This window comes from Podarcis muralis, chromosome 6 (genome assembly GCF_964188315.1).
Source record: "Podarcis muralis chromosome 6, rPodMur119.hap1.1, whole genome shotgun sequence".
NCBI lineage: Eukaryota > Metazoa > Chordata > Lepidosauria > Squamata > Lacertidae > Podarcis > Podarcis muralis.
In genome coordinates this window covers 36,188,001-36,206,661 of record NC_135660.1, presented here as the reverse complement: position 1 = coordinate 36,206,661, position 18,661 = coordinate 36,188,001, and the positions used below count along the sequence as shown (strand labels likewise).

General features: G+C 44.7%; 1 protein-coding gene across 1 annotated transcript in view; it reads left to right on the top strand.

The window, feature by feature from the left end:
• RAB6B (RAB6B, member RAS oncogene family) overlaps positions 1-17,432 on the top strand; it is a 53,749-nt gene extending 36,317 nt beyond the window's left edge. Inside the window, exons 3-8 of the mRNA XM_028730918.2 lie at positions 2,856-2,909; positions 6,534-6,639; positions 10,057-10,168; positions 10,503-10,596; positions 11,784-11,850; positions 15,807-17,432. Of these exons, the coding sequence (XP_028586751.1) occupies positions 2,856-2,909; positions 6,534-6,639; positions 10,057-10,168; positions 10,503-10,596; positions 11,784-11,850; positions 15,807-15,871 (498 nt within the window). The 3' untranslated portion in view covers positions 15,872-17,432. The remainder of the gene's footprint in view (positions 1-2,855; positions 2,910-6,533; positions 6,640-10,056; positions 10,169-10,502; positions 10,597-11,783; positions 11,851-15,806) is intronic.
• Positions 17,433-18,661: the final 1,229 nt, after the last annotated feature.

Below are 18,661 nucleotides of genomic sequence, written 5' to 3'. Positions count from 1 at the left end.
CCATATTATCAAGCCCTGATAATATGGATGTTCTAGACACCGATCTAGACCCTCCTCTTATATATCAAGGTCTAACTGCCACGCTGCTCATCGCTCGTATTATCAGGCACCAAAGTCAAGTTTTTGTCCTCTATTAGAATGTAAATAAGACAAGCATTAATATTTAGGTGGGAGAATGTGCAGCTACCCAGTATTCATTGCTGACCAGACTAACTGTTGCCATGGAAGCTTGTCGAAGTCGAGCTAGGCAAGCACTGAGCACCTTGAAATGCAACTCCATTTGCCCAGGATAGATTTGCAGCAGTGGGCAGAAGGTCTAAGAAGCAGGAATGTAGCCCTTTTGGCCTCGACTTCTCATGCTGTTCCCCTCACCCCACTCTCAGTTGTGTAGGAATTGGCGGTTTCACCTTTGTTTTCCCTCTCTAATTTGCTGTGGCAAAATGTAGCTTTTCAACAGCAACAAAGGACAGGGATGGAACGAGGTGGGATGCTGTGGCTGCTGTACATATGTAGATGTGCAGAAATTTGGATTCCATCTGTTTGCTTTTTCTGCTGTGACACTTGTAATTGAGAAGGCGCTCCCAGATGTCTGAATTGGACCGCTCAGCAGCACATAACCGAGTGTGGTTTTGACAGTAGAAGATGGATAGATTCTCTTATTTTCGCATTCCCAAGCACTTAGCCGAGCTCGGCTCGGTGCGCAGGGCTAACTATATAGACTCTATAGAGCCAGTGCTGCATTGCTTTTTAAATATTGGCCAGTTCCCTCCGGAGAGGATGCCCCCTAGCAGACTGAAGCACATACTGTTTGATTAATCAACTAAAGCCAGCAGCAGATGTGACTTGAAATCCAAACTCCCAGAGCTGTGAGTGTTTCAATGGCTGAGCTCTGGAGACAGCTCCTTTTAATTACAATGGTCAGCTCTGCAGCCATGGGGCGCAAGAGCTCATCTGTAATATGCCCTGCTGGAATTTCCGTCCTTGGTTGGAAACCAATGTAAACCTGGGTAGTAAAAAGGGGGCTAGCATTTATATACCATGCAAATCCACAATGAGATTTTTCACCCAATTTGCCATGCTGGGTACATTTTAGAGCAAAGTATCCCTTAGTGTGTCAGCAACACTATTCATTAATCGCCATAGCTGTTCAGAGGTCCCTCATATCTCTCAATAAAACAACACTGCTTTCACCACTAATGGTATTGTAGTTCAGAGGTAAGGGGAGTTTATTTTATTTTATTTTATTGAATTGAATTGAATTGAATTGAATTTATTCATTTGTTTATTGTGCATTAGAATTATTAAAGTCAGGGTTAAAAACAAGTTAGCCTTAAAAAGTCAAAATCTAAATGATACCAGTAGTTTGAAAATATACATTGATTTAAAGTACTCATTTTTATATCCATAAGATAGCAATGACTTCCATTCTTCTCTTTCCATGGTTCATTTTACATATCATAAATCCCTGCATATTTTACAAAAAAATACTTTAAATTATAAAACAGAAAATTTAATAAAAATTATATACACCAAAAATATACACTGTGAAATTAATTTACACATTAAAATACATGCCAACTTAATCTAGAAAGACTTGCCTAAACAAAACCAAAAAAAGTTTTGAGCCTGTACCACAAGCAGGACATCGAGAGTGTCTGACTAATATCAATAGGCAGGGAATTCCAGACTGTAAGTGCTGCTGTGCTAAAAGATTGATTCCTTACAAGGGCAGAACCAGTATTATGTGATATTTGTAAAAGCACCAGTTCTGTACACTGGAGTGGTTGAGTGGGAGTATATCTAGAGGAAGACGATTCTTCAAGTAAACTGGTTCCAAGCTGGCATAGTCCCTGACCTAGCTGGAGCGGATGGGAGTTGGTGTCTAAGAACATCCAGATGGTCTCAGATTTCCCCACCACTGTTTCAGCCTATGCATTCATTCCTGGATGACATCCCAGTGTTCTAGAGTTCCAGTTCTACGGAACCACAGAGAAAATACCAAAAACATCTATGGTGGGAAAGCCTATTTGGCTCTCTGTCAACTCTTGGAGAACTGTGAACAGTCAGTGTGGCAAAAGAAAAATTTTAAAAGGATGTTCAAATATTGGTGCCATTGCTTATTACATTTGAGTAAGACAGAAGCCTAGGAAATGGGGAAGCTTGTGAATGGCACTCTGTATGGCAGAGAAATGGTGGTAAGGCTGTACAGAAGCACGATGTGCACCATGACTGTTGTGGTATTTAAAATCAGTGCAAGGGAGCTAAGAGGGCCACTGTCAGGGCTCACCCACATTTTCCTTGTGCAGTGCCTCTAGAAAGCGTGGTTCAGAGCAGTTTCCCCCTTGTCCCACTCCTTCCCGAAGGAAAACCCACTCTCTAGCAAAAGATCAGAAGAAATGGCAATCTGGAAGAAAACCTGAATTGCTGTTTGCTCCAATTGAGTGCTAAAAAAGTGGTTTACCGTTGGGGAAAGCAGCAGGAGAAGAGGAAGCATGGATAAGCCCTCAGTCCACTAGAACAACTTCAAGGGGAACATCACTGAGCACATGTGAGATGGGATCTGAAAGATGGTGCAACTAGCAGTACCAACCCCATGCAAGCTTTGGGCCCATATTTCTTGGAATGGCAACCTCCCATGCAACACAGCAGTGCAATTGAAACTGAAGGGACATTCTGAAGCAGTCTGTTCCATAGCATGAAGACGGGGTCTACCATTTAAAGGTAGACAAATCCCTCTCAAGTCATTGAGAGCTCTTGAAGTGGTTCTGTGGATCCCAGTCACTGTGTGTAATTTTAAAAATTCTTTTCTTCCAGACTATCTACTAATTCTTATGCCGTTCCTCTTTTTTATATAGGCCACAATTGGAATTGACTTCTTATCTAAAACCATGTACTTGGAAGACCGGACAGTAAGTGCCAGGAGTTGCTGAGGAGCTGACATTCCCAAGCTACGTATTCAGACAGAAGTAATGGGCGAACGCAGAGGGGACTTTTTGAACCAAACCCATGTTCTGATTTGCCCAAACTGATAAGGGAGTAATCTGCCTCTGCTCTTTCATATCTGCATGCTGCCTTACCTTTCCCAGAGCATCATGTCACGGGTGTTTTAAGGAGGGTTGGAATCAGACATTTCTGCATGGGCTTGTCCTTGTCCGTCATAATATTCTATAGATAACATGCTCTCAGATGTGTGAAGAGGAGCTGGAACTAATATAAAACAGTTTTATATTATATATATTAGCTGGCCACAAGACTCGTGGATTTTTGGCCATGATACCTTAATTTATTCCCAGCCACCAGCCCAGCTAATTCAGAGTTCAGAGGCTTGAAGCTACACTGATAAACTGTCATATTGATGACTGAGGCTTTGTATGTGTTGCCAGCTTCAAATGCAGCTTTTTCTCAATTTGGAATGGGAAAATGAATCAAAATGCAGTATTTTCAGAGAAATGACAGCATACATACAGGATATTGCACCATACATGCAGGATTGTAGCTAACATTGTGTACACTGAGCACACTGGGACATAGAGTAGCATGCAGGCAAGAGTTCCTGTACATTAGTTCCATCCTAGTTCTGAGCAGGGACGCGGGTGGCGCTGTGGGTAAAAGCCTCACGCCTAGGGCTTGCCGATCAAAAGGTCGGTGGTTCGAATCCCCGCAGCGGGGTGCACTCCCGTTGCTCGGTCCCAGCGCCTGCCAACCTAGCAGTTCTAAAGCACCCCCGGGTGCAAGTAGATAAATAGAGACCGCTCTGGTGGGAAGGTAAACGCCGTTTCCGTGTGCTGCGCTGGCTCGCCAGATGCAGCTTTGTCACGCTGGCCACGTGACCCGGAAGTGTCTCCGGACAGCGCTGGCCCCCGGCCTCTTGAGTGAGATGGGCGCACAACCCTAGAGTCTGTCAAGACTGGCCCGTACGGGCAGGGGTACCTTTACCTTTACCTTTACCTTTACCTTTAGTTCTGAGCAGCAAGACTAAGATGCCCCACCCCTCATGCCTCTGTCCTGGAGGTTTTCAACCTTACTATTTCCAGAGAACACTTTTCCAAACTGAAGCGCTTCTTGTTTTCTTCCATCACTTTGGCAGAGCATGGTGATCTAATTTCAGACGCACTCTTTATTGCCTCAGATGGGCCAGGCAGGAAAGGGGTTGCACCACTTAACGGGGGTTTCTGCATTTATCCAGCTATCCCTGTATTGTCTACTCTGACTGCCATAGCTCACCAGGCAGAGAGGGTGTGATTTTGTGCTGTTTCCCTTATAAGCCAGGAACGTGCAGCCACAGTGGGCCTGCTTTCTCTCCTTTGAGCCAGGAAGCTTGTGACTAGCAGTCTCTTCAAGGACAGGCAATCATCCTCTCTGCTAGGAAGACCTTCCTAAGTGCCTGCATTTTGCCATTTCTCTTATTTTCTCGGAAATGGCATTGGAAGGGGGGGAGCCCACTGTAAAACAAAAAAGGTCTTGATTTATAGATTTTGGGGGGACTTTGTGCAAGGATAACCCAATGTCAGTGCAGATGGGAGTTGGCTCTAATGAGAGGGGGAAGCGGCAGCTGCTGCATTAATAAGTAGCAGCTAACTATCTCTTGCAGTGTTAATGTACTCTCCAACATCCATCTCAGGCCTAATGGGTTGTTTCCAAGCCTTTCCAATTGCTCTAATGAAAGCCACAGGCTGAGTGATTTAGGGACGTGGGGGGTGGGGAGATGAAGCCGCACTGGTAGATTTCCCTAGGCCTTCCATGGGTTTGTTTCTGACCCAGCAGCAGAAATAGAAACTGGTCTCTTCATTTACATCATCTCTTCCCCAAAAGATATTCCAAATCAGTTGTGTGGTGATTTGGAACTGAGGCAAAATACTGAAGCCAAATGAACTGCAGAGTAGATTACAAGCAACCAAACCAACTTTGTCCAAGAAGGCACCTTAGTCTCTTGCACACCTGTTTTTCTTAGTTGAGGATGCTTTAGTCACATGGTATGCTTGCTCCCTGAGTATCGGCCATCCAATCTCGCTCTCAATGCACGGGAGCGTATACAACGTTGCAAAAGCCTCTCAGGTCAATGAGAATTTGATGGGTGTTAATGCAAATTTTGTGGCCTCCGATGCCCCACAAAAATCCAGCCCATGTGGCTGAAGGCCTTTCCACATCGGAAAGATTCCAAAAGCATTCCAGATTCCAGAGGCCTTCCATGATACCATGGAAGCACAAGCTTACAATCCTTTGTTGGAGCCTCAACAGAAAGGCCACAAAGGGTGAAAGCATAGAACTCAGCTGTGTCCCATGTGGCTGAGCCTTAGACCTGGGATTGTAGAATGAAATTTAGACTACACTTTTCAAAACTCCAGAGTAGCCCATGGGCTGGAATCGTGCAGTGTAGGCAGGACCCACTTTCGAGGTCTGCCAACTGGAGCCAAATGCAAAATGGTCAAAGGGGTGCAGCCAATCACACACTGTGTCCCACCAGGAGCCATACACTAGAACGACCCGTGTATACATGATGGGGGTCTACAGCTAAGTGGCTTCAGATCAGGAATTCTAACAGCTTAATTTTGAAAGAGGAAGAAATCTTTTTTGTTGTTACCGTTCTTAAACAATTGGGAGTCAGCAACCCTTGTTAGATCTACTGGCAGTGAGATCATGGTCTATTTTTTTGCAGTGGATGCAACCTGCCATTGGTCGTTTTTTCCTTATTAGTGAAGCAGGGTTGTGTCCCTTAGTGAGACTAGTGTGGCCTACTCCTAAGATTTGATGAAACCACCCCATAGTTGTTACTCTTTCCCATTTTCCCTTTGATCTACATCACAGTGGCCTTTTGCCTCCTTTTACTGCACTCTTCCTTTTGTTCACGAGACTCCCAGATATGTTTTACAAAAGAGCCTTTTTCAGGTGCTCAAAGTACGTAGGTATACTGAGTGCACATGGCAGGGATATCAGTGCAAATACAGCTGTGCTGTCTGTGGGACTGTCCCCACCCATTCCATCAAATGTGCATAGAGGTTCAAAGCAGGGCCTGCCAGGTTTGTTTTTTTCCAGGTGTTACCTTTACTTGCCCCCAAATCTGTTGTCATATGTTATGCTAGGTGGAGGACAGGCAGGTGTGGCTTGGGCTGGAAAAGCCTTGTGGGCCAGGTTAGGACCTCTTACAGGACTAAGTAGGCTTGCAGGCCACCACTAGTTTATAGGCTGCCTCTGATATCATAGTGACATGGGTTTGGGAGTGAGAGGAAGCCAGGATCCAGCCCACCAGCTGGATCCAGTTCACCAACCATGGTTTATGCTCACCTGGGAAGGGCTAGCCTGTACATCATATACATGGTCATTTCTCCACACCTCGTATAACCAGAAAGCTAGAATAAAGAATGAAGAGCAATCAATTGTTGCTGTTTATTAAAAATGACAACTCTCAGGGGACATAACAGATAATGGATGCTCCCTCTGTTCATCGTTCAGTCTTCCGACTTCCTGTGTTTAATGGCTGTTTCTTCTCCTAACTGTATGTCTCTCTGCCGCTCTTCCCGATCCCCTCTCGGCAGGTGCGGTTGCAGCTCTGGGACACAGCTGGCCAGGAGAGATTCCGAAGCCTGATCCCCAGCTACATTCGAGACTCAACAGTAGCCGTGGTGGTCTATGACATCACAAGTGAGTTACAGGTTTGGAGGCGCTGGACTGTGGGGCAAGCATAGGAAGACCTTGTATCTGCCCATTGCTGCTCAATATCATCCACTATCATCCACTAAGGACCATCTGTTTGTGTACAGGCTCAGTGTAAAATGTAACAAACGGATAGACCACTGCTACCCTGTACTGTACACACACACACACACACACACACACACACACACCATGGTAGAACCTTCCATTCTGAAGGAGTTGCCTCTGTCCTGCAGAAGTTTACATGAAGAAACCTGTTCTGCTGTCTTGTAAACAATCGCCAAATGAAATGCATGTTATACTAAGCAACCTAGTTAACTTATGATTGCTTAAATGTTAGTTATTTTAGATAACAAGATAGATAGAGGGACACAGGTGGCGCTGTGGTCTAAACACTGAGCCTCTTGGGCTTGCCGCTTGCAAGGTTGGTGGTTTGAATCCCCGCAATGGAGTGAGCTCCCATTGCTCTGTCCCAGCTCCTGCCAACCTAGCAGTTTGAAAGCACACCATTGTAAGTAGATAAATAGGTACTGCTGTGGCAGGAAGGTAAACGGTGTTTTTGTGCGCTCTGGTTTCTGTCACGGTGTTCCGTTGCACCAGAAGCAGTTTAGTCATGCTGGCCACATGACCCGGAAAGCTGTCTGTAGATAAACACCGGCTCCCTCGGCCTGAAAGGGAAATGAGTGCCACAACCCCATAGTCGCCTTTGACTGGACTTAACCATCCAGGAGTCCTTTACCTTTTTACCTAGATAGATAGATAGATAGATGTACACCTGTAGGAGGATGCAAGAGCTAGGCTTTGTTTGAAGACCATCCAAAGACCTCTAGGAGCATCCTTTAAAGAGTGATTTGAACAAAGACCATTCAGTCCACCAGATTGTGCCCAACAGTGGCCAGACTAATGCTCCTTGGAGCTTCCATGCCAAGCATGAGACCTTAACTTTCTATATGTTGGTTCCTACCGATAAATGAGGAGGATGTTGTTGTTGTTTTTTTAAGGAGAGATACTACCTCCTATTATGTACACAATACTTCAGGTTGCCAAACCAGTTATTTTATGAATAGGCTGAAATGAGTGGGACCCGCGGCAGAGTGTTGCAGTGTGGTATGCCCATAGTTCAGGATGCCAAATGGACTTCATCCCATTCCCCGTTCCCTGCTGATTTTTTGTTTTCCCTTCCCAACAGCCTGTCGGCATTCCAAGACCTCTAGGCACCGACAGAGCAATCCAAGCCTTGAGTGGGGTGTAGCAGAGTGACGAGACCACACCACATCCACAAACCTGTTGCTTACCTGGCTGGGATAAAAAGTGGAGGGCATGCAAAAGCTTGGGGGCAACCAGCCTGGAGCTGGCCTGGTAATCAGGTCGAGATCACACCTGAGGCTGTCAAGTGACAGCAGCAGGATTGGCTCAGAACCCACTCAATCCTGAGTTGCTTCAACTCCTCCGTACCCCCAAAATGGCTCTTTTGGGGCTTTCCATAGGATTCTGACAGGCCACCAGCACCACATCTACCTCCCTACACTTTTCAGCAGGTGGAACAGGGAGCTTTGTGCTGGCAGGACTGTTCCAAATGGAGGGTTAGCCCTACTGCATCCACACACAAACCTAGCACAGTGGATTGGGGGCTTGGATCGCACCATTGGCCCTCATTGGGCTGTCTGGGGGGTGGGTAAGCTAGGCAAGGTGGGGAGGAAGTGATTGTCCTGAGATCAACCAGGAAACTACATGACTGAGGATTTGAATCTAGGACTTTGCAGCAGTAATCAGACACTGACCCAGCCTTAGCCAACCAGGTGCCCTCCAGAGGTTTTGGAACACAACTCCCATCAGACATGGCCATTAGCTGGTGCTCCGGCCCTTGGACCACATTGGGTCTCATGCAGCACTCAGATCCTCACTTCTGAGGAAACTAATGCCTCCTCGGTAAAGGAGCCACCGAGCAAAATATTTCAAGCCTTTCTGAAGCCCGACTCTGACAAGAACACTCTGACCTTTTCTGCAGCCACCTCTCGCTGTTTGCTGTGACTTACCATGTTCCTTATTGCAATTAATGTAAGAGGAAATGAAAAGTGACAGAATAGTGGATCTGCTTCCCTCTGGTGGCCCCTGCTGGCTCAGGCAGCCGAAGCCGTCGCAGAGGGGTCAGACCTACGCAGGCAGCTGAGTCTGAGCCGAGTGGCTCATTTAAAATGTTCCTGTTTAATGGATTGCCTATGCTCCGGTTGCTATAGCTACACTAAACTCTGCCTCTAATTGGCAGCAGATTCTCCTGGCAAAATGCAAGGAAGGGGCAGGCAAAAAGCAGCGTGTGGATGCCTCCCGTCACAATTTGTGAGCCTGGGGGGCGGGGCGGGAATCAGTTGAAAGTGCTGCCAATGAGATGCACAGTCAGAGAGCCATCTGTGGATAGGAGGCATGGCTTCTTTATTTATCTAAATTATTATTTGTATGCTGCTTTTCACTTCACAGAAACACCAAAGCAATTTACAGAACAATAAAGCTGCCGACAGCATAAAACGAAATAGAACAATAAGTAAAACAGGGATGTGGAACCTGTGGCTCAGCAGATGCAGTTGAACGTCACCTCCTCCCAGCATGGCCAGTTATGAGGGATGATCCCAGCAATATCTGGGTGGCCACAGGTTCCCCACTCCTGCAATAGAACAACAGTAAAATTTCATTAACAGTTACAGTAACCAGAGATGCCAGGAGCTGGTATTCACAGGCAGGAAAAGCTTGGATGCAGATACATCTTTGGGTAGGATTCTCTTCAGTAGATGCCCTGACAGTGCTGGTTCCATTCTGCTGCAGTTTGGTTTCTGCCAAATACTACATTATTTGTCTTGCTGTCCACTATTTGACATGTAATATAAGTTATGTAACTATTTATTTATTGATTGATACTTATTCAAAGATATACAAAAATACATACCCATTACAAATTAATTTTTTTAATAATATGCTGGGGAAAACCAGCTATTTAGTCTATAAGAGAACAAAGTCAGAAGGAAGAAAAGATAAGGAAAGGATAAACCTAAAGAGAAAGACAAAAGGTTGTGTAATGATGTTAATTACATACAATTCAACATAAAGGAAATGTCAAAACAGCATTAAAAAGAACCTCCAATTAATTACATATCATTTGCAAACTTCCACACACAAAACCCCCAATTATGCAAAAAATCGTCATTGTATTTGCTTGAATGATTTCCATTCCTGACTACAGACAAAAGTGAGCTGCAATAATTTCTGCTTCCTTTTCTGTTTTCACTGGAATTCTCCAGCATCCCTTCATGTCAGAAGTCTTGCTTATTTTAAAAGTATCAGAATCTGTCGCCCGTTTTGGAGGACTGGTCTTTGTCTTATACCCACCTTCCTTGTTTTTGTTCTCCCTTGTAGATCTCAACTCCTTCCAGCAGACATCCAAATGGATTGATGATGTCAGAACAGAAAGAGGAAGTGATGTCATCATCATGTTAGTGGGCAACAAAACAGACCTTGCTGATAAGAGGTAAATGCATATAATGAGGAAGAGGGGGAGGACTATTAATTTCCGGTAGAGAAGGTTAAACTTCTTAGACACACAAGAAACCTGCAAAAGGGCAATAAGCCACATACTGTAGAGATGCTCCATTGTCTACTGTTGCCATAGGAACAGATCTCCTAGAGTGACAACTCCTGTTTTATTGACCCTTTCTGAATCCCTTGTGCATCGTTAAGAATGAGGGCACAGCTTGGTGCCATTATTACAACTTCACTTTTCGAGCCACAACCCATTTCCCTACTCTTTTGCAGCTGCATTGAGACAGTTACCATTTCCCCCTCTTCTGTGTGTCTGACCCTAGGCAGATAACAATTGAAGAAGGGGAACAGAGAGCTAAAGAACTGAATGTCATGTTTATTGAGACAAGTGCGAAGACAGGATACAATGTAAAGCAGGTAAGGTGCCTTTGTTCCTGGGTGAGGAGGAGAGCGTGATCCAGTTTGTGTGCTACAGACTCCTGCATGACACATGCAGATTGGATGAAACATGCATTTTTTCACACACAAATGGGTACAAGTGTCTGTTTTATCATTGTTGCTAGCAAGCTAGATTACCCTGATTTAGGGAGAAATGTCATGTATCCAGAAGCCCAAGGTGGCAGCAGAATATACTTGTACAATACTGTGGTGAGCATTTACAGCCCGTTAGTCTGTGCAGAGTTCATTTTCCTTTGATTTCTCTCCAGGAACTTCGGCTGCAAACCAGTTGCACCTCAAGGTCAAACGAGATGTGACCTGCATAGCAGACTGGAAAAATAAATGAATAACAAATATGGGAGAGGGACCAGCCAACTGGGGCTGTGGCATGGGGGAGGAAGGGAGGCCTTTAACCTATTGCCTCTGCCGTGGTCATGATCAGAATTGCCTCTTGCACAATAGGAGCTTTCTTCCCAATGTGACTAGCAAGTGTTGGGGCAAGTCCAATCAGGACCATGGCAGAAGCAAAGGGTTAAAAGGCTCCCTTGACACCGAGCCCCAATCTGGCTGGTCCTTCTCCCATATTGGTACTGTTAAAACTCGTTTCTCGAACGGCTCCGTTTTGGAACGTTTTGGCTCCCAAACACTGAAAACCTGGAAGTATGATCTGGTTTTCGAACGTTTTTCAGAATCCAAACATCCAACGCGGGTTCCGCTTGAGTACAGGAAGCTATTGCAACCAATTGGAAGCCACGCCTCAGTTTTCTAAAATTTCAGAAGCTGAACGGGCTTCCGGAGCGGATTACGTTCGACAACCAAGGTTTGGCTGCAATTGGTCTTCAAGTCATCCTGTTTCACATGGCTGGAAGTTGGAATTATACATCATAGCAACCACTGTTTTCAGAGGCACAAGGGAACAGCTTCCCCTTTCTACTGATAGTAACCAGTCTGAGTAGCTCCAGGTCTGGTTCTCTTGGGCAGATGTATAAATGGATGAGAGCTTAGGGGGCCTCCTTAACTCATGTCACACATACCGTAACTATTTTTGCTACTGTTTTCAGTTGCATATTGGATGCAAACTAGAAAGTACTAATGATTTATTCTCTTGCTCCCTCGCCCATCCTTCTGCCTGCCTTTGTTGCTGCACACTCTGCACGCTGCTTTAGCTCTTCCGACGCGTCGCCTCTGCTCTGCCAGGGATGGAGAGTGTCCAAGAGAAGAGCAAAGAAGGGAGTATCCTTTCTTGATTAACAATCGTTGTTCCTCAAGCAACCATTCCCATTCAAAATCTTACAGGTTGGGGATTGGGGGGAAGGTTTGGTTCAGTTTCCATTTGAAGCCAAATCTATCAAATTCCGAAACAATGTCAGAACCAGAAAACACAGCCATCCTTCGAATTTTGCCTTTATCTGAATTTTCCAATGCACTTCCCCAACCAAAAATTTTTACCAAAAAATGCATATATTAGGGGGAAAGGTGCACAAAAATGAATATACTAATAAAAATAATATACTGACATGCATTAGATTAGAGGTCACTTAGAAAAATGTGTACACAAATCAAAACTGCATGCTTAGCTCCTTGTCCCTTTAATGTCCACTCTAATGAGAGTTGCATGTTTTCAGAAAATCTTCATCAGTGGTGGAAATAGTTCAGATTGCCTTGCTTGTTTTTTTCCTATTGGGAAAAGATGGGATTATGCAAGCCATGTCCCATCACTACTTCACATTGTGTCTAAATGACTTCCCAGCCTTGCCCTAGAAGAATGTCCGAGGTCAAATGCAAGAACCCACCAGCTATTTCCTTCCTGTTGCGATAGTTCTTCAAGACACAAATGGCCTTGTTAAACTAAACCCAGAATCCCCATTCTCCCATTATGGAATGAGCACACAAAAGGAAAGCATCAGCATAGAGCGGTACTAATGAATATGGACCAATTAAGTGTTATTTATTACAGAGAAGTTCATGGTTTCTAAATTAAACACAGCAGTAATGGCTTCCTCTGCCTCTGAAGCTGGCAGGAAATAAAGAATAATGGTTACACAGGGAATGTTTGCCAAACAATGACAGCTCATGCCATGTCCCCAGATGTTCCCTTGCATAGGTTATGCAGGAGGCCCGCAGAATTATCCCTTCTGCCCTGAATAGCCATTTTTCACTGCTAACAGTGTGATTTAGAAATGATCTTGATGAGAGTCCCAATGAGGGCCCAGAAACAGAGGCTGAGTGATGACATCAACTTCATTTTAAAAGAGCTTAAAAAAAGCGCCTTATTTTGCATCCAGTAGACTGTTCTGTGCTTGCTCCTGGGTTCTCATTTAATCTGTTGCCACTTGCTGGTAGATGTGAATTACGCTTCCTTGGTTCTCACACTGGTCCCCTTGTTAATGGCCATCAATCATTTTGAAGGGCCCCAAATCAAGACCAATGTTTGTGTGCTTATTGTTCTCACTAATTTGTAAATTTCATAATCTTGACCATTTTCTACAATTTTTTATTTATTTCCAGTGATAACACAAACCTGGTAAGTAGATTTCAAAAAAAATGTAGGAGCTTCTTTCACATTCTGCACTAGGCTCTTTTCCTCAGGATATGGGATGATGAGTTACCTCCCCCACACACTTTTGAGCAACCTGTGTGAACGAGATTTCACAGGTGGGAAGTTTTCTGTACCTCCTTGTCCCCTTAGCTAACTCGTGTGCCTTGCACCCCCCCCCCCCCACTCCCAGCCATCTAGACCAACAGTCTTGAATATTATTTATTCATCTACTTCTTTTGTATGCCCCACATAACATAATGTTCTCTATGCAGCTTACATGACAGATAATTTAAACACAAAACTGCCTATATACCCCTTTTAAAGGTAAAGGTACCCCTGACCATTAGGTCCAGTCGCGGATGAGACTGGGGTTGCACGCTCATCTCACTCTATAGGCCGAGGGAGCTGGTGTTTGTCCGCAGACAGCTTCCGGGTCATGTGGCAAGCATGACTAAGCCACTTCTGGCGAACCAGAGCAGTGCACGGAAATACCGTTTACCTTCCCACCAGAGCGGTACCTATTTATCTACTTGCACTTTGACGTGCTTTCAAACTGCTAGGTTGGCAGTAGCAGGGACCGAGCAACGGGAGTTCACCCCGTCACAGGGATTCGAACCGCCGACCTTCTGATTGGCAAGCCCTAGGCTCAGTGGTTTAGACCACAGCACTACCACATCCCCCTTTAGGTATCCCTTTAGGTATCCCTAAATTCAGGTAGCAGCAGAACACAAGACATCACAACAAAAAGATATATGCAGCCAAAGACTAGAGAATATCCATAGTCTTATCAACACGGGAAGCTGCCTTATACGGAGACAATTGGTCTTCCCAGCTTCCTGGCAGGGTCTTTCCAGTGTTTCCAACAGGAGAGACTCCTACCTGGAGATGGCAGGAATTGAACCTGGGGCCTTCTGCATGCAAGGCAGATCCTTTACCACTGAGCTATGGCCCTTTCCCTCGCTCCAGGCCAATTTAGACAAGCTGCAGTTAGGGACCGAACAATCTCACTCTTGGTGAGGAGGGAATGGAGAAACTCTCGGATCTGAACACTTATAGCAAAAAAAACCTCCATTCCCATAAACCACAACAGGGAGGAAGAGTGCAGCCTAGACTTTATGCCTAGAGCATGGAGGAGGAGGATAGCCAAAGCTCCTAGCCATGATGGAAGCTGTGCTGTCCCTCCCCAGGCGGAGGCAGGAATGCCTCTGAATAACAGTTGCACTTAGATCCCACAGGCATCTGGTTGGCCACTGCATAAACAGGATGCTGGACTAGGTGGGCCAATGGCCTGATCCATATTTGCATGCCATTCATATAGTCAGGAGAGAGATATTTTAAAAAAATACTTCAAAGATACAACCTCCTGCAACCTGAAGTATCTAGGCCAGGAAAAAGCTGGCGCTACTTTATTTTGCTGGTTGTAGAAACCGATCCTCTTCCAGCTGCTGAGCCTTGCCTTTCCTTCTCTCCTGATTGCCCCAGAGGGCACATGCGGCAGCCGTAGCAGCGAGTGCCTGTCTGGAAAGGGGAAATGACATGGCGCCTGCGAAGCACTGTGGCGGAAGAGAGAGTGTGTCTGGATGTGACTGACAGCAGCTCTTCTCCCCTAATTGCTGCCTTTTGTGCTTGGGAAAGGTCATCTCCCCTGGGGGCCTGCGCCGAGTTTGATATAGATTACATATGTCAGCGCCACATGCAGAGAGCACAGCCTGGGCTCGGCCCTTGCTGCGTGCAGAGGGAGAAACCAGTCTGTGGCTGGTTAAGGAAGACGGAGGTGTGATGTCATCTCTCTGAGTCCTCAGGACTAAAGCCTCTGCTCCAAGAGGCGGGAATTCATCCTGATTCTTTAAGTTGCTTGTCAAGCGACAGGCAAGACAGCATGAAGGTTTATACAACGCACAGTCGCACAAACATTGCAGTACATTTTTTGGCTTGGGCATTTGCCTGCTAAATTACTTGGTCACTTGCAGGAGCGCCTCCTTACTGTGATTTTTTAACATTGCCTGAAGTGAGAGCTTTGTCAGAAGAAATAATGGGGTTGTATTCCACACTCCATTAGGAGGGCATTCTGCTGCTGGAGCAACCGGGTTTCTGTTTCCTCTCCTCCCCATGCACCCTCAAGATCAGCTCTGGTTGGTCCACCAACAACCACCCCCCACAAACTGATTTTGAGGGCATTGGGGGGGGGGGAGATGTTGGAGTGGGAACCAAGTAACTCCAGGTGAACATTTTAATTACTGTGTTAGATGGCGCCAAGGAGGACATGACATGTGAAAAGGGTATTTGTGTACCATCCTCTTGGGTTCTCTACAGGTATTTGTGTACAAGCGGCTTAGTCATGCTGGCCACATGACCCGGAAGCTGTACGCTGGCTCCCTTGGCCAATAAAGCAAGATGAGCACCGCAACCTCAGAGTCGGTCACGACTGGACCTAATGGTCAGGGGTCCCTTTACCTTTATATCATGCACTTAGATCTTGTTATGATATGGAATTTAACTAGCTTTGATGGGCATTTATGTTGCCAGCTAACTTTCTTGCTGCTGTTGGTAAAGACACCTTGGTAAGTTGCGTTACCTTGTTGACACTCTGGGAATGATGCACTTCCTTCAGTAGCATAAACCTGTTATCTCCCTTAACCCTTTTCTGCAGTGATTGACATTAAATTGGACAAACCACAGGAACCACCACCCAGTGAAGGCGGGTGCTCTTGTTAATGCAAAGCGCAGGATTCGTCAGCTCCATTTGACACCACACGCTTGTTGTGTTGCTTCCTATTGGTTAGCTTCCTAATAATATGAATTGAGTTATTCAATGGGGAGGATTTCTTTTCTCTCTGTGTCTCTCTAGGAAAGGGAGGGGTGGGTGGCAAGGATCAGACTATGTGATTCAACCACTGGTTCTATTTTCTTTTCTTTCTTTTTTTGGTTTAGTTGTAATATATTGTACTTTATTAAAAATGCCAAAACAATTCAGAATTTTAAACAAGACACTTTAATTGTGTGTATACAACTCTCAGCCATGGGGACTTAATATCCTTTTTTGGGTACTTTTTTTTAAATTGTATATTTGTAAACTTACAGAGAAAACCCCAAGATTATACAGGCTGGCTAGTTTCAGTGTTTGACATAAATGGTAGACATATCCTTGAAGTAAACTAGCCCCCAATTAGTTGACTGAACACTAACTGTGCCATTCACACTCCAATGAGAGGCCAGCAAAGCATGCAACCACCGGTGTGCAATGTAACATCTGATGAGATGGCCATGAAAAGGTGGGAGAGAGAGCTACAACTAGAGAAATGTTATTCATGACAGTGGCAGTGCACCTCCATAGTTCCCAGATGCATAAGGATCTATTGCGCATGCACAGCTTACGATCATGCATCATGTTATATTTTACTATACCATGAGAGACGTTCCTTTTTTAGCACTTCTGTGGGTGGGATACTTGTTTTTAAGACCTTCACTTGTGTCGCATAGCCTATGTATGTCAACTTTTTAAACATCACACTAGCTAGCATAAGCCACCACACACATATGCTATGGCGTGTATGTGAAACCAATGGCATTGCTGTGTATATGGATGGTTGGGCCCAGCGGTAGCCTTTACTTCCTGAAAAGGCCACCTCAGCCAATGATAGCTGCTGATTTGTAGCTAACATTGGATTGAAGAAGAAAACACTCAGATGGTTTTGCCAAAAAGGGGGGGGGAGGGGGGGAAATATGGCAGAATAAAATAAAGTTATCCAAAGGCTCCCTCTAAGCTTATTGTTACAAGTAGATTTCTTTAAGGAAGCAACTCAAAATGATGGCCAAGATTGAATCAGAAACTGTCAATTACTGTAACTTCAAAAGGTAATTCCTTGGGGGTCACCTCACTTTTAGCCAACTGTACTATTCATGGTGGTTGATCATTATTATGAGTGATGATAACTTCTGCATGAGTGAACAAAGAGCAAAAGAGCCTGTCTCTGTAGAAAAGAAGATTGCCTTGGCAACAAAGATACGATAGATAATGTATTTAATTTTTGTAACATGTGTATGCATGTTTTATATTGATATAAAACATACATTGACGCACACACAGCTGTGTGAAGGTGTATGTCTACACACCCATGCACAATATAGATGCTTGGTTTCTCCCACTGTTATAACTTTGCAACCAACAACAGTTGTGGAAAATTACAGTTGGTGCAGTGTGTGGGTCTAGAAGGTTTTTGTTATTGTCGGGGAAAAGTGTGATTTGTCATGTCTTCAATAAATTAAACTCAAGATACATGTGAAGCTAGAAAAAAAAATGCACGGAGATGTATCTCCAGATGTTGTCAATCAATGTGTGATAGCGCATGTAGTCATATTCTGGCATTACTCCAGAGAAAGTGGCTGTCATGAGGTCTCATGTTAACTCATGGTCATTTCAGTCAGTGAAAGGTTCCAAGATGTTTTCTAGTTCAACTTTTAGCCTACATTACAGGAAATGTCACGGTGATCACCACTATGTGATAACTGAATATGGTGTTATCTTTTCCTCTGTGGAATAGTGCTACTTTTGTGCCATTCCTGTGCTGCAAAACAACCACCACCACCACCACCCTCTCACATGCTTACCAGCACACACTTCGGAGGTCTCTTTTGCTCATGAGTAGGCATAGAGAAGCACTAGCACCCATGATGTGCCCTTCTAGTTTGTCTAATTGTAGCCTGCAGCCAGAACGAGTGATCGTTTTCCTTCTTTCCCAACTCCATTCTCCTTTAACATATTATCTTCCCTGCTGTTTTCTCCTCAATTCTCCCTTCTTAACTTTCCCATCATCCTTCCTGCCTTCTCGGTTTTGTTTTTTGCCTCAATCATCACAGAAGCATTATTCTACCTATTTGCATCTAATGCCATCCTCAACGCATCGCTGCCTCACTCAAAGAGCTTGAAAAGTGTTGAGACTTTGTGCGTTTCACAGTTAAATCATGTGAAATGATCGTGAAGTGACATTTTGAGGAAGAGGGTGGGAATCCTCAGGGGCAGATTTGATCTGAAAGATTGCCTTCCATCAGATGTTCCTTCTGCAGGGGTACTTCATGAGAACATAAGAGAGCACTTTGCAAAGGGTGAAACTAGATGAACTGAAAGTGTGTTGGGGGGAAATCAATGCTAAGTAAGTCAGGCATATAAGGTAAGTGAGCTGATTTATCTTGAATTCGGTAACCAAAAGGAGGCAAAAGCCTGGCTTACACTTAGAAAAAGGTCACGAGGAGGTCCAAAGCAAGATACTGATCCAGAAATGTGAAAGTGTTAGATTTAATTAAATGGAACTTAGCCGATTGCTACTACCAAGCAAACGAATCCAGTGTTTAAAGTGGGGCTTGCAAATGGATGAGCATTTGCACAAAACAGTGAGCAGAACAATAACTAAACGACAGCATCCATTTGTCAAAGGCAAGCAAATAGAAACACAAGTTTCCCTCTTCCTAACCACCATAGGCAGCTCTTACTATTATCAGTGAAAATTC